This window comes from Hyperolius riggenbachi, chromosome 3 (genome assembly GCF_040937935.1).
Source record: "Hyperolius riggenbachi isolate aHypRig1 chromosome 3, aHypRig1.pri, whole genome shotgun sequence".
In the NCBI taxonomy this organism is placed as follows: Eukaryota; Metazoa; Chordata; class Amphibia; order Anura; family Hyperoliidae; genus Hyperolius; species Hyperolius riggenbachi.
The window spans coordinates 139,438,577-139,454,196 of NC_090648.1; the positions used below are offsets into that span (position 1 = coordinate 139,438,577).

At 44.7% G+C, this 15,620-nt stretch overlaps 1 protein-coding gene and 1 long non-coding RNA gene across 2 annotated transcripts in view; both read left to right on the plus strand.

Annotated features, from left to right (window-relative positions):
* The first annotated feature begins 771 nt into the window (after window positions 1-771).
* On the plus strand, window positions 772-1,325 carry LOC137561169 (uncharacterized). The gene is made up of 2 exons (XR_011029905.1): window positions 772-1,039; window positions 1,127-1,325. It is a non-coding gene; the product is annotated as an uncharacterized lncRNA (long non-coding RNA).
* Window positions 1,326-8,151: 6,826 nt separating this feature from the next.
* Window positions 8,152-15,620, plus strand: part of ANKDD1A (ankyrin repeat and death domain containing 1A) — an 89,323-nt gene continuing 81,854 nt past the window's right edge. The window contains exon 1 of the mRNA XM_068272422.1: window positions 8,152-8,238. Coding sequence (XP_068128523.1) covers window positions 8,205-8,238 — 34 coding nt within the window. The 5' untranslated portion in view covers window positions 8,152-8,204. The remainder of the gene's footprint in view (window positions 8,239-15,620) is intronic.

The window sequence follows — 15,620 nt, forward strand, 5'->3', positions numbered from 1 at the left end:
TTCTAAATCACTTTCTAAATCACTTGTCTGAATGTAGGCATTTTTTGTACACAGGCTGAACTGGATTATATAACCTGATGAGTTTAGCTCAGACATAATTTTCTGTACATTTGTTTTCTTCCAGCTGGACTGGATGATATGGAACTCTCGTCCCTCGTCTCAGAGCAGATTCAAGGACTTACGCCTCTTGCAATATCTCTCCTGCAGCCTAAGAAATTAGCAGTAAGTACAGCTCGAAGTTTACAGTACGTAAAAGAGTTCCATACCTCCCAACTTTTTGAGATGAGAAAGAGGGACACACCCCTTCCACTCCCCTAATCACGCCCCTGCCACACCCCTAGCCACGCATACCTCTAAAAGTTCAGAAGCAAAAGTTGTATTTTTTTAATTCAAAACACACTAGTACTTTCTATCATCACTAGTTTTGAAATTAAGAAATACAGTATATCAATTTAGAGTATGAGAATAAAGTTTGGTGTCTATTAAATACATTTTTCAGTAGAAAAATACATAAACTTACATAGATGTGTACATCAATCCTGAAAGAGGGACAAATAAGGAAGAAAGAGGGACAGAGGCATTCGGTTCCCACAGAGGGACTGTCCCTCGGGAAAAGAGACATTTGGGAGCTATGGAGTTCTTAGATGATGTGCAGACTGGGAATGGCATGGGGCATCTATGATAATTCTAAGTATGGATTGTTGTAGTCACTCATATCAACCATAACATTTTCTAAGCTGTACAAGAAAAAAAATACTACAATCACATTGGTTGCTGTGAACAACTCCTCCAGTCGCCTTTGCCCTAGTTTTATAAAACAGCCCCACTGTGTGGCCTCTTAGAAAAAAAACATGAATGTTCTCCTCCTTTCCCACTTCATGCTTCCAGGTATCATTTTCGGCACAGCAGCTGCAGATGTTCTCTTGGGCTCAGGCTAATGCAGTAACAGGTCAGCAAAGGAACCTCTTAGACAAGGACCAGCTGACGGCTCTTACTCTGATCCTCACTGAAGATGGTGGACGGAACCAGACATATAGAGGTTTGTTGGGGGTCTATGGAAGGGGAAGACTGAGGACTGAGTCATCGAGGTGTCCTCACAATGATCATTCTTTTCTGTATCCTGCAGGGAAATCACATGGCCAGCAATGCTCACTGTGCTCCCTCCTCCATCTCTCCAGCCTGATCCCTGTTTTGCACATATATTACTTGTTGAGACCAGTGACAGTCCTCGGCCAGAGACGTCCCAAGGAATCCAGCACTTTGCTTTTTATCCAATAAAGATGCAATAAGATCTCCATCAATAAATGTCTCTGCTTACAGCTGTACACCCATCATTTTATTCTTGAATTATATAACATGCAGTATTGTATGTAAAAGGTAATCAAATGAAACAATACACAGCATCACTTACTATGGCTGTTCATGCAGGAAAATTATTGCTGAGTTTTTTTCACATTTTGAGTGAATTTTATAGTTTTAGTTGCTCGCTTTTCTCTTGTTTCATTTGCAGAGATTTTACAACTCTCTTTTTTCCACTCTCTGTAGTCTTGCTAAATAGGTGAAAAAGTTAACTCATTAGCAGCCACATATAGCAAAACTATATGTGGCTGCAGGGCCAATATTTTTTTACGCCGTGTGGGAAATGTGCCTTCCACTTTGTTATCAAATCATGTGTGTGTTACTGTATTTTTCGGACTATAAGATGCTCCTGAGCATAAGATGCACCTTGGTTTAGAGGACAAAACCAGGTGGAAAAAAATATACTAAACCTGGTGCATCCATGGTGAAGGGGCATCTCCTGGATTATGCCCCCTTTGTACCTCATGCCCCCTTGTACTTCTTGTATCTCCCTGTGTGCTCCTCTTGCCCCGTGTGTCCTTGTGTGTCCGCCTCTGTCCTCCTTGTGTCCTCCTCTGTCCCTTTGTGCCCCTCTTGTGTCCTCCATTTGTCCCCGTGTCGTTTGCATGGGTACAGTATAGGGAGTCCCAGACTTTGCAGTTGGTTGGAGGCAGTGGCGTAGCTAAGAAGCCGTGGGCCCCAGTGCAAGTTTAGCGTTAGGGCCCCCCAAGCATGCTTTAGATAACAATTGATACAACGCACCAAAACCAATCAAGGACAACCACAGTATTAGAGGTGCAAGAAGGGGATGGGAAACTGTGTATTAATGATCACTACTATTCAAATCAACTATAGAAGTGAATGTTATCAGCATAGGACCAATAAAGAGCTAATACTGTGTTTGAGGGGTGGGCCCTTCGGGGCCCCTCTAGCCCAAGGGCCCCAATGCGGTCGCTACCTCTACACCCCCTATTGCTACGCCACTGGTTGGAGGTTCATATTGGCAGGTGCTTACAAGTCAGCAACTCCCTGCATTTTTAGACTATAAGACGCAGTGACTTTTTCCCCCACTTTTGGGGCAGAAAAAGTGAGTCTTATAGTCCAAAAAAATACAGTACCTCATTTTAATCACAATCATTAGTAGACAACATTTTGAAGTGTCTTATAGCTTGGGCCCCTGTTACATAAAAAATAGGTCAGTTGGGACAAACTCAATCCATCATAGATAAAAAATAAAGATAAACATTTTTAAAGTTGTAATCAAACTTGGGAAAGTTTGATCATACGAATGTAATTGACTGAACAGTACACATGTGAAATGTAAAGGCTACATAACAATTATTCAATGGAAACATAAATAGTTATGTACTGTATTTTCACACTAAAAATACGAAACAGTATCTGCAACTTTCATTGTTGTCACTAGATGGCAGCATTAATGCTTTCTTTTTACTGTGCCATTTACAAATCCACCCAGAAACATTAGGGTGTATGCACTAAGAATTGCTTGTGTAAAAGCGTAATGTATTGCATTCTACTCTACTCATTGTGCAGCAATACTTTACGCACACAATTCTGCTTAACGCAGTTTGGTGAATACACCCCATTGTGTATCTTATTTTAGTTTACAGAATGACACATTTCAAATTTGTTATAAAGCATTTGTTATTATGTGAGCAAAAGAAAAAAAAAGATACCTAAGTCAAAGTAAGAATGATACAGAGGCTTCCTGTGTCCCCCTCAACCCCATCACTGCTCGTGAGGACCAGGGCCGGGCCGAGACAGAGGTGAGAGACTCCAGCCTCAGGGCGCAGTGTAGGAGGGGGCGCACAACTCACTCAGCTTTCATTCCCCTATTGTTTTTTAAGCAGAGAGAAATAAGAGAGGGGGGTACATGGCAGTGACTGCAGGCCAGATAGCTAGAGATTAAGGTGTTGGGGCCCCTGGAGCGCCTCTTCGTCTAATAGCAATCAGTGTGTGACGGCTGGGGTGGGAGGGATAGAGGGGGCGCACTTTGGTGTCTCAGCCTTGGGTGCTGGAGGACCTTGTCATCCCGGCTCTGTCCTTTTCTTCTTTGCGGACATTTGTTTCTTCATGTAAGAGTGTGGCCGTGCCTGCGCAAGTCCGGGCCCTGCCTGTGCAGTAGCACAAGCCACTTGCACACAGAGTAAAAAGCATTGTATAGGCAGCTACTGTGCAACAGGTGCGGCCAGGTCTGATACAAGTGCAGTGCGTCCGTGCTCATACTCAAAGGGCAGTGTGTACACAGGAGCACATCTGACAAGTGACGAGCCCTGTCTTATTTGCTTAGAGGCTTCCAGCGTTGTGCAGTGTAGAGATGGCCCAAATGGTTCGCCGGCGAATGGTTCCCGGCGAACTTCCGTGGTTCGCGATCGCGGTGAACCGGGAACTTTTCCAGAAGTTCGGTTTGCCCCCATAGTGCATCATGAGGGTCAACTTTGACCCTCTACATCACAATCAGCAGGTACATTGTAGCCAATTAGGCTACACTCCCTCCTAGAGCCCCCCCCCCTTATAAAAGGCAGGCAGCGTCAGGCAGTGGACTCACTCCTGTGCCTGCAGTAATTAGTGAAGGGATAGCTGCTGCAGACTCTCGTAGGGAAAGCTTAGTTAGCTTGCTCCTGGTAGAGATGGCCTGAACGGTACGCCGGCGAACGGATCCAGGCGAACTTCCGGTGGTTCGCGTTCGCCATCTAAGGCGAACTTTTCCGGAAGTTCGGTTCGCCCCCATAGTGCACCATTAGGGTCAACTTTGACCCTCTACATCACAGTCAGCAGGCACATTGTAGCCAATCAGGCTACATTCTCTCCTGGAGCCACTCCCCCCCCCCCACCCCTTATATAAGGCAGGCTCCCCTGGCCATTACACTCACTCGTGTGAGTGCAGTAGTGAGAGAAGGGACAGTTGCTGGCAGACTCTCATAGGGAAAGATTAGTTAGGCTTTTGTAGGCTTGTTAGCTTGCTCCTGGCTGATTCTTATTGCTAAAATAGCACCCCACAACAGCTCTTTTGAGAGCTAATCTTGTTCTTGTGATCTATTTTTTTTTCTGTGTGTCCCACTGACACTTGTGTTGCATAGACAGCCTTGATAATTCATACTGTGTGTGTGCCACTGCCAGGCCCAGCACATGTGACTACCTGTGTGTGTGCTGACAGCAGGTGCACATTGTAATACCCATTACTGCATATACCTACCTGTTGTGTTGAGTGCACCCACCCCATCACTGAATATACCTACCTGTTGTGTTCAGTGAACCTACCTCATCACTGCATATACCTACCTGTTGTGTTCAGTGAACCCACCTCATCACTGCATATACCTACCTGTTGTGTTCAGTGAACCCCCTCATCATTGCATATACCTACCTGTTGTGGTCAGTGAACCCACCTTATCGCTGCATATACGTACCTGTTGTGTTCAGTGCACCCACCTACCTACGTGAGTGCACGCAGTGTGATATACCACTCCGTGCATACCTGTCTACTGCGCTACTACAAGCACCACATCCACTGCATTTGACACTTCGCAGGAGTTATTTGGTGGTGAATTCACTGATTCCCAGCCACTACTGCAACAACAAGGTGCTAAGCAAGTTACTGAGCCATGGAAAGGCCAACCCTCACATAGGGACAAGTGCCTTACGAAGGCACCTGGAGAAAAGGCACAAACTGCAATGGGAAGAGCACCTGAGAAAAAGCAGCACACAAAAGGAAAGCCACCTTACTTCTCCTCTGCCTCCTTCAGGTGCAGCATCTTCAGCCGCTTTCTTCCTTGCACCTTCACAGCCACCCTCCTCCACTCCGCCTCTGCCCTTGACCGGTTCCTGCTCCTCTGCCCGCAGCAGCCAGTTGTCCGTGAAGGAAATCTATGAGCGGAAGAATCATCAAATTAAAATTTTTAAAAAATGAAAGATCACAGACCAATTTTACCCCCTTCCATGCAGTATGTGAGCATACTCTACACAGTCTATTCTATTGAGCTGAACTCCCCATCAGACACAAATCTTTGAAAGATGCTGTACACATTCAACAGATCAGTATCTGCAAAAGATCTGTTTCTGCAAAAGATCAGTTCCTGGAAAATGCATTCATAGTCTATGATATCTGCAGATCTCATACTCACCTTGTTTAACAGACAATCATCTGCAGATCAGATCCACTAGGATGGATATTCAGATCTGCAGATAATTGTCTGATCTGCAGATGAATGTCCGTTAATTAAACAAGGTGTGTATGAGATCTGCAGATATCATAGACTATTAATGCATTTTGCAGGAACTGATCTTTTGCAGAAACAGATCTTTTGCAGATACTGATCTGTTGCACGTGTACAGCATCTTTGTGTATATCATCTTGCAAAGATTTTTATCTGATGGGGAGTTCAGCTCAATAGAATAGACTGTGTAGAGTATGCTCATATACTACATGGAAGGGGGTAAAATTGGTCTGAGATCTTTCATTTTCCAAAGACTGTTATCTAATGTGTGTACCCACCTTAAGAATAAGCAAGCTTTCGGCTTTTCAGCCTTCGTCGGGCTTAGATCTACAGATGATTGTCTGATGTGCAGATGAAGGTCCATTAAACAAGGTGTGTATGAGATCTGCAGATATCATAGACTACGAATGCATTTTGTAGCAACTGATTTTTTTCAGGAATTGATCTTTTGCAGATACTGATCTTTTGTATGTGTACAGCATTTTCCGGGCTAATGCGCCGTGATTCTCATTCACTGGAATGAGAATCACTGAACGCAATCGCCAAAAAAATGCAGAATACTGCAATGCAAAATCAGAAGGCGATTGCATTGCTGAGTGTGAATGGGCCTTGCTCAGTCTGTAGGGAGGGAGAGGAGACTGAATCCAGCCCTGCATCTGCGGGCCGGATGAAGAAGAGAAACAGGACATAGTTTGCCCACCCCTGGTTTGGTATACTATATTGCTAAAGGAGTCATCAGGGGGACATGAGGACAATAAGTGCTACTTACCCGGGGCTTCGTCCAGCCCCAAGCTCCCAGCATGCCCCTCACTGCAGCTCCGCCGTCAGTCGTTCGCCGCCGCTGCCTCCTGGTCCCCGGCGATGAAGTCTGGCTGACCTGGAGGTCGGCCTGTTCTGCGCCTGCGCGAGCCGTGCTGTCAATCACCGCCACGTGGTTCGGAGCGTACTGATTGACAGCACCGCTAGCGTAGACACAGTAAGGTCGGCCTGACGTCATTGACAGGGACCGGGAAGCTTCACAGGCGAACGGCTGACGGCAGAGCTGCAGTGAGGGACATGCTGGGAGCTTGGGGCTGGACGAAGCCCCGGGTAAGTAGCATTTATTGTCCTCATATTCCCCTGATGACTCCTTTAAGGCCTATTTTTTAACATGGAGTTGTTAGTGCTGGATAACTGAAACTCTAATGTAAAAATAAAATAAGAATACATCCCGTTTCCTCCCACATTCCAAAAACATACAGATAAATTAATTGGCTTCCCCAGAAAAAAATGGAACTTGATTATGATGAACATAGTAGGGATTAGATTGTGAGCCCCTCTGACACCGAAGTGACAACACTAAAGCTAGCCATACATTTATCGATTTTGGCAGCCGATTGACCAAGAGACAGATCTCTCTCTGATGAAATCTGATTGGAGAGAAATCTGTTGGCCGCCATAAACCGCAAGCTGATTCTCGATCGACTTTATCATGAAATCGTGAAAGGTCTCTGTGTCTCCACTGTCCCCTCCTAATGCTTTATGCCCCCCCCCCCCACTCCCAGTGTTTGTACAGCTATACTTTCCCTGCTGGCGTCTGTGCGTGTCCTCGTCCTCGTGCATTTGCACTCCCATGTGGACACTCAGCGTGACAGATAAAGTATAACTGCACAGGCATCGGGGGGGACATAAAACATTAGAAGGGGACAGCAGCCGGGGGTTTCCATCCCGTATCGCACACTGTTACCGCTAAGCACCCATTTGTGCACGTGGACCTGAGATTTTCCAACATGTCCAATTGATACATGCGTCCAATTTACACTCAAAATTTGTTGAATTGTCAATCTGGCATGCTTTTGGCGGCACTGATTTTTCATCAGATTCGATAATAATTATCAAATCTGTTGGCCGATGGACCAAAAGTCTATAGATGTATACAGCGCTGTGGAAGATGTCAGCGCTAAATAAACACTATTCAGTAAATCCCGTTATCCAGACATTTTAATCAACCAGACAAAAAAAAAATGTTTTGTTGTTATAATGACAGACACAGGATACGTTAGGTATGGGATGGACTGGAGGGTAGTTTTAGGCACAGCCAGGATAGGGTAAGGTTAGTATTGAAAGATTGGAAGGTTTATGTGAGGCGAGTAATGGTAGAGGTTGCAAGTTCTGATGAAGTTGCAAATATTTTCAGTACAGGTGGTAGCATTTTATGCAACCTGACAGAATTTGCATCCCATAGGAGAAGAATGGTAGAGGTTGCAAATTCTTACCAAGTTGCATTTATTTTTACCACATCAGTACTCCTGCACACACACACATTTATAATCCTCTGTGCGGAATGTCTTGTTTGCTGACTCTGGTGCCTCTGATATTCATCACATACAGATAAGCGAGTACAGCTCTCTCTCTCTCTGCTAGGACTATTCCCCACCTACACAATGCTTGCCCAGCCTCTCTCCCCTCCTCTCTCCTGTCCCCACACTGACATCTCCTCTCTCCTGCTGCCCCTCCCGTGACGTCAGAGGCCGGCAGGCTCCTGCGCACTGCTACTGTTCTCCCCCTTGAGGGAGGGCGCAGTGTGCCCTGGGAAGGACTGGCACAGGGTACAAGGAGAGATGAGGCTGAACTGAGAGAGGCTGGAGGATGGAGAGCGTGTTCCTGTGCGATGATGAGATCTGTAAGTGCTGGACGGGCTGTAGTGGGGCGGTAGATGATGATGCGCTGCAGCGCTGGGCATGTGAATCACGGTGCCTCTGCATATTATCTGTAGCCAGTGGTAGCATGAAGATGTGTGGCGGAACAAATGGCAGAGTTATCCACAGGGAGCAGCGCACACCTGGGGGTTACTAGAGCAGCGCACAGCACGGCCATCACTTCCCTGCTATCCGGGAGATTTCTGCCTGACCTATTGTATCCTGACAGCACAGGGCTAGGCAGAGACGCTTCCCTGCTATCCGGGAGATCTCTGCCTGACCTATTGCATCCTGACAGCACAGGGCTAGGCAGAGACGCTTCCCTGTTATCCGGGAGATCTGCCTGACCTATTGTATCCTGACAGTACAGGGCTAGGCAGAGACGCTTCCCTGCTATCCTGGAGATCTACCTGACCTATCCCTGCCACAGCCAGGGCTATTCTGTCACTCCTGGCTGATAGTACAGGGCTAGGGAGACACTTCTCTGTTATCCTGGAGCTCTCTGCCTGACCTATCTCTGCCTGACCTATCTAGGGGCATTTCTGCCACTGCTGCCTGACCTATTCCAGGCCATTGCTGCCTGACCTATTCCTGCCACAGCAAGGGGCATTTCTGTCACTGCTGCCTGACCTATTCCTGCCACAGCAAGGGGCATTTCTGCCACTGCTGCCTGACTTATTCCTGCCACAGCAAGGGGCATTTCTGCCACTGCTGCCTGACCTATTCCTGCCTCAGCAAGGGTAATTTCTGCCACTGCTGCCTGACCTATTCCTGCCTCAGCAAGGGTAATTTCTGCCACTGCTGCCTGACCTATTCCTGCCTCAGCAAGGGTAATTTCTGCCACTGCTGCCTGACCTATTCCTGCCACAGCAAGGGGCATTTCTGCCACTGCTGCCTGACCTATTCCTGTCACAGCAAGGGGCATTTCTGTCACTGCTGCCTGACCTATTCCTGCCACAGCAAGGGGCATTTCTGTCACTGCTGCCTGACCTATTCCTGCCACAGCAAGGACTGTTCTATCCTGACAGACTGACAGTGCAAGACTAGAGAGAGACGTTTCTCTGCTATCCAGGAGATCTCTGCCTGACTTATCCCTGCCACAGCCAGGGCTATTCTGTCACTGCTGGCTGATAGTACAGAGGGCTATTCTGTCACTGCTGGCTGATAGTACAGGGCTGTTCCGACACTGCTGGCTGACAGTACAGGGCTATTTCATCACTGCTTGCTTATAGTACAGGGCTATTCCATCACTGCTTGCTTATAGTACAGGGCTTTTCTGTTGTTGCTGGCTGATAGTACAGGGCTATTCTGTCACTGCTGGCTGACACTACAGGACTATTCTGCCACTGCTGGCTGATAGTACAGGGCTGTTCTGCCACTGCTGGCTGATAGTACAGGGCTGTTCTGCCACTGCTGGCTGATAGTACAGGGCTGTTCTGCCACTGCTGGCTGATAGTACAGGGCTGTTCTGCCACTGCTGGCTGATAGTACAGGGCTGTTCTGCCACTGCTGGCTGATAGTACAGGGCTGTTCTGCCACTGCTGGCTGATAGTACAGGGCTGTTCTGCCACTGCTGGCTGATAGTACAGGGCTGTTCTGCCACTGCTGGGTGATAGTACAGAGGGCTATTCTGTCACTGCTGGCTGACAGTACAGGGCTATTCCGCAACTGCTGGGTGATAGTACAGAGGGCTGGTCTGCCACTGCTGGCTGACAGTACAGGGCTATTATTATTATTATGTATTGTATTTATAAAGCGCCAACATATTGCGCAGCGGCTATTCTGTCACTGCTGGCTGACAGTACAGGGCTATTCTGCCACTGCTGGCTGACAGTACAGGGCTATTCTGCCACTGCTGGCTGACAGTACAGGGATGTTCTGCCACTGCTGGCTGACAGTACAGGGCTATTCTGTCACTGCTGGCTGATAGTACAGGGCTATTCTGTCACTGCTGGCTGATAGTACAGGGCTATTCTGTCACTGCTGGCTGATAGTAGAGGGCTATTCTGCCACTGCTGGCTGATAGTACAGGGCTAGGGAGATACTTCTCTGTTATCCTGAAGCTCTCTGCCTGACCTATCTCTGCAAGGGACATTTCTGCCACTGCTGCCTGATCTATTCCTACAGTGCTAGGGAGACACTTCTCTGCTATCTTGTAGCTCTGCCTGACCTATTCTTGCCAGCTGCCACAGGAAGGGCTATGTTGTCACTGCTGACTGTACAGGGCTAAGAAGAGACAATGACAGGAAGGGCTGACACCACTCACCAACATAAAGCGGGGTTGTGGGAGAGCAGTGCTGGGCTTTCAAAGTGGTAGAATACACTGACACTATTCTATACATCCAGGTGTTATAGGGTACTGGATAGTTTCAGGAGCTTCCTAGATAGATATTACAGATGTAAAGATACAGTATCAATAGTCCATGGGTCTTGGTTTAGAATTTTGGTACTCTCAGGGTCCTCTCAGTCCTTGAGTGTAGTGTTTGGGACATGAAGTGTCGACAGTTTCTGTAACCCATACAACTGTCCCTCTTTTGGAGGCTAGACCCTCTTCTAGAGCCAAATCCCTCTGTTATCTATCTGCCTTATCTGTGGCACTTTTAGCTTTGATGTGTGTGTGTTATATATATATATATATATATATATATATATATATATATATATATATATATATATATATATATATATATATATATATATATATATATATATATATATATATATATATATATATATATATATATATATATATATATATATATATATATATATATATATATTACACAGTGGTGTGAAAAACTATTTGCCCCCTTCCTGATTTCTTATTCTTTTGCATGTTTGTCACACTTAAATGTTTCTGCTCATCAAAAACCGTTAACTATTAGTCAAAGATAACATAATTGAACACAAAATGCAGTTTTAAATGATGGTTTTTATTATTTAGTGAGAAAAAAAAACTTCAAATCTACATGGCCCTGTGTGAAAAAGTGATTGCCCCCCCTTGTTAAAAAATAACTAAACTGTGTTTTATCACACCTGAGTTCAATTTCTGTAGTCACCCCCAGGCCTGATTACTGCCACACCTGTTTCAATCAAGAAATCACTTAAATAGGAGCTATCTGACACAGATAAGTAGACCAAAAGCACCTCAAAAGCTAGACATCATGCCAAGATCCAAAGAAATTCAGGAACAAATGAGAACAAAAGTAATTGAGATCTATCAGTCTGGTAAAGGTTATAAAGCCATTTCTAAAGCTTTGGGACTCCAGCGAACCACAGTGAGAGACATTATCCACCAATGGCAAAAACATGGAACTCTAATGAACCTTCCCAGGAGTGGCCGGCCGGCCGACCAAAATTACCCCAAGAGCGCAGAGAAAACTCATCCGAGAGGCCACAAAAGACCCCAGGACAACATCTAAAGAACTGCAGGCTTCACTTGCCTCAATTAAGGTCAGTGTTCACGACTCCACCATAAGAAAGAGACTGGGCAAAAACGGCCTGCATGGCAGATATCCAAGGCGCAAACCACTTTTCAGCAAAAAGAACATTAAGGCTCGTCTCAATTTTGCTAAAAAACATCTCAATGATTGCCAAGACTTTTGGGAAAATACTTTGTGGACCGACGAGACAAAAGTTGAACTTTTTGGAAGGTGCGTGTCCCGTTACATCTGGCGTAGAAGTAACACAGCATTTCAGCAAAAGAACATCATACCAACAGTAAAATATGGTGGTGGTAGTGTGATGGTCTGGGGTTGTTTTGCTGCTTTAGGACCTGGAAGGCTTGCTGTGATTAGATGGAACCATGAATTTTACTGTCTACCAAAAAATCCTGAAGGAGAATGTCCGGCCATCTGTTCGTCAACTCAAGCTGAAGCGATCTTGGGTGCTGCAGCAGGACAATGACCCAAAACACACCAGCAAATCCACCTCTGAATGGCTGAAGAAAAAGAAAATGAAGACTTTGGAGTGGCCTAGTCAAAGTCCTGACCTGAATCCTATTGAGATGTTGTGGCATGACCTTAAAAAGGCGGCTCATGCTAGAAAACCCTCAAATAAAGCTGAATTACAACAATTCTGCAAAGATGAGTGGGCCAAAACTCCTCCAGAGTGCTGTAAAAGACTCAAGTTATTGCAAACGCTTGATTGCAGTTATTGCTGCTAAGGGTGGCCCAACCAGTTATTAGGTTCAGGGGGCAATTTCTTTTTCACACAGGGCCATGTAGGTTTTGAGTTTTTTTTTCTCACTAAATAATAAAAACCATCATTTAAAACTGCATTTTGTGTTCAATTATGTTATCTTTGACTAATTGACTAATAGTTAACGGTTTTTGATGAGCAAAAACATTTAGTGTGACAAACATGCAAAAGAATAAGAAATCAGGAAGGGGGCAAATAGTTTTTCACATCACTGTGTGTGTGTATATATATATGTGTGTATATATATATTAGTTAAAAGGATGCATACAGCGTGCTAAAAGTTAGTGAGCGAGCAGCCTCTAAGCAATTGCATTTATTTACATGTACTAGTTTGAAGAAATAGTGTTGCTCAAAGGTAACACCTCGAGATGTAAAATCTATGCATGCCTTAATGTGTATTTTGGTTATTAATGTTCTGGTCTGCGAGACTGCTGGAGGTGTGGCAGGTCTATTGACCCAATATTTGCACACTGAAAGATGTTTCTTTAAATTTTTTTTTTTTTTACCAAATGTGTCCATTTAAATTATTGTATAATTTATGGGTGCCATTGGAAGATTGGGGGGTAAAATTCCTGGAAGTAATACTATTAACGATACAATTCCATGGTTTTTCGACCGTTTCTAATCACCGTGGTAATCGATCAGAAACAATTGGCCCAATTTAATCAGATTACTGGAATCCAGGGCTGTGGAATTAGTACAAACATCATCTGACTCCGACTCCAGGTACCCAAAATTGCTTAGACTCCTCGACTCCAACTCCACAGTCCTGTTTGAATCGATATGTTTTCTGGATTGATCCCATTGATCTGATTGGATAGCAATAATTTGGCTGTTAATGGACATGACCGATCCTTTCCGATTGATTACTGGGGTGTTCGGAAAGGATCAGTCAGCTGCAGAATTGTATAATGAATGGGTACCATAAGGGATGCAGTCCTTTATCGCTCTTGCTGTATGTGCTCCATATAGCTGGCTACATGAGTCTGATCACAGGGCTTTATTTGGAAGCATGTTTCTGGGAACAGTAATGTACAAGCACTTCCTGAAATCAATATAGACTAAACTGTTGGAAAGTGATGTGATTTAGTTTTTGCATTATGATATTTAATATAGCTCCGAGAGATCTATTGGCTATTTATAGCACACAGCGGTTTAACTACTGACAGGAAGCTAATTATGCGGTCAGAGGGATTATCAGTACATAGCAAAGAAATGAGCAGCGATACTTAAAAACAGACTAGTGCCTACCTGCAAAAGAGTGCAAGCCCCACTTGTGGGGTCGAATACACACCGAGCATACACATGACCTGTCTACCACTAGAGGAGGATGTTGGTTTCCATTAACAGCTTGCATGCAACCTATTAAGTACTCGTCCCTCCCACTGCGAAGAAGTCAATCCTCCATGGGAGGGGCCTAACACTAACTAAATCCTAACCTATGTATATGCATAGCCTGGGTGCGGCTAATCAAATAAAATCGAAAATTGAAAATTGCGCAAAAGGTGGATCAGCGCAACACCAGGCCGCCTCCGAATGGCCTCCATCAGAGATGCGCTGAGCCCCCCCAGGAACTACAAACGCTCAGCGCATCTCTGATGGAGGCCATTCGGAGGTGGCCTGGTGTTGCGCTGATCCACCTTTTGCGCAATTTTCAATTTTATTTGATTAGCCGCACCCAGGCTATGCATATACATAGGTTAGGATTTAGTTAGTGTTAGGCCCCTCCCATGGAGGATTGACTTCTTCGCAGTGGGAGGGACGAGTACTTAATAGGTTGCATGCAAGCTGTTAATGGAAACCAACATCCTCCTCTAGTGGTAGACAGGTCATGTGTATGCTCGGTGTGTATTCGACCCCACAAGTGGGGCTTGCACTCTTTTGCAGGTAGGCACTAGTCTGTTTTTAAGTAGCGCTGCTCATTTCTTTGCTATGTACTAATGTAATTTGTTTTTGGTCAGCTGCTCCCACTTAACAGCCATGCTTTTGGTGTATATGCAGAGCTTCTGTTTGGGTTCAAGGTGCGTTTTGTAGTTCCTGGGGGGGCTCAGCGCATCTCTGATGGAGGCCATTTAGAGGGATTATCAGTGCCCATACTGATATCATTCCTGTATGTTTTGTTAAAGGTACATAGCTAGTTTCCCCTTTTATTCACATTTTAGAGGGAATCTTAGGAATGTAGTTATTTCCTGTAGTGAGTTAATTGCTGCGATAACTACTGTAAATGTGTTCTCCTAATTAGGTGGCATTATTCCCCTTTTATGTAGTTTTGTTTACAAATAGTATGTTGTTCTACTACCAGCATAGTAATGACTTACAGTAATTGGATACCCTGGGCATTCAGAACAGCTGCGATGTTGATTAATGTATTCATCCTTATAATCAAATACAAGTAAGTTTGGTTTACTATGCCTCTCCTAATTGGTTAGAAACAACCATTCAGGTGAATCCTGTATGTGTGGATTTCAAACTGGTTCAGTAAGTGATGCAGTGATAATATGCACAGACCCTCAGGTTCTTGTGTATGGGAAGTTTCCAACGTTTTGCAGTCTCCTTATCTTCCTCAATACATCTGGCGAGTAGAATAGTTTGAGATAAAACAGATCAGAATTTTGTGCGCCGTTATTATTGATCACAGCACAATAGCCATATTGAGCCAATCGTTTTGGACACACAAGGGTGGTCCTGTTTGTCATGGTCAGGAAGCCAAACCTGTGTGATAATGAGGGCAGTAAACACCTGCACATTATAGCTCATCACTGTTTGTGTGAATTAAGGCTGGTATACACTTTCAATTATGATTGGCCAATTACTGACCAATTTTACCCCATTCATGTAGTATGAGGGTTTACTTACACAATCTGCTTATAATCAATTGAAAACTGAGCAGATTGTGTAGGTAATCCACATACTTCATGGAGGTGGTAGAATTGGTCAGCGATTGACCACTCATAGTTGAAGGTGTGTACCAGGCTTAAGATTCAATTCTTATTCAAATTGAAAATTAATTTAAAAGACTTTTGGCTGTTTGGTCAATGAAAAATGATCAACATTGGGTTAAAAATTAAAATTCTGTCAATGAAGCAAGATGGAAGAAATAGACCAACTATTGATTGATCAAAACTGGATTACTAAATGGTTAGCATTATTTGCCCTCATACCTTGT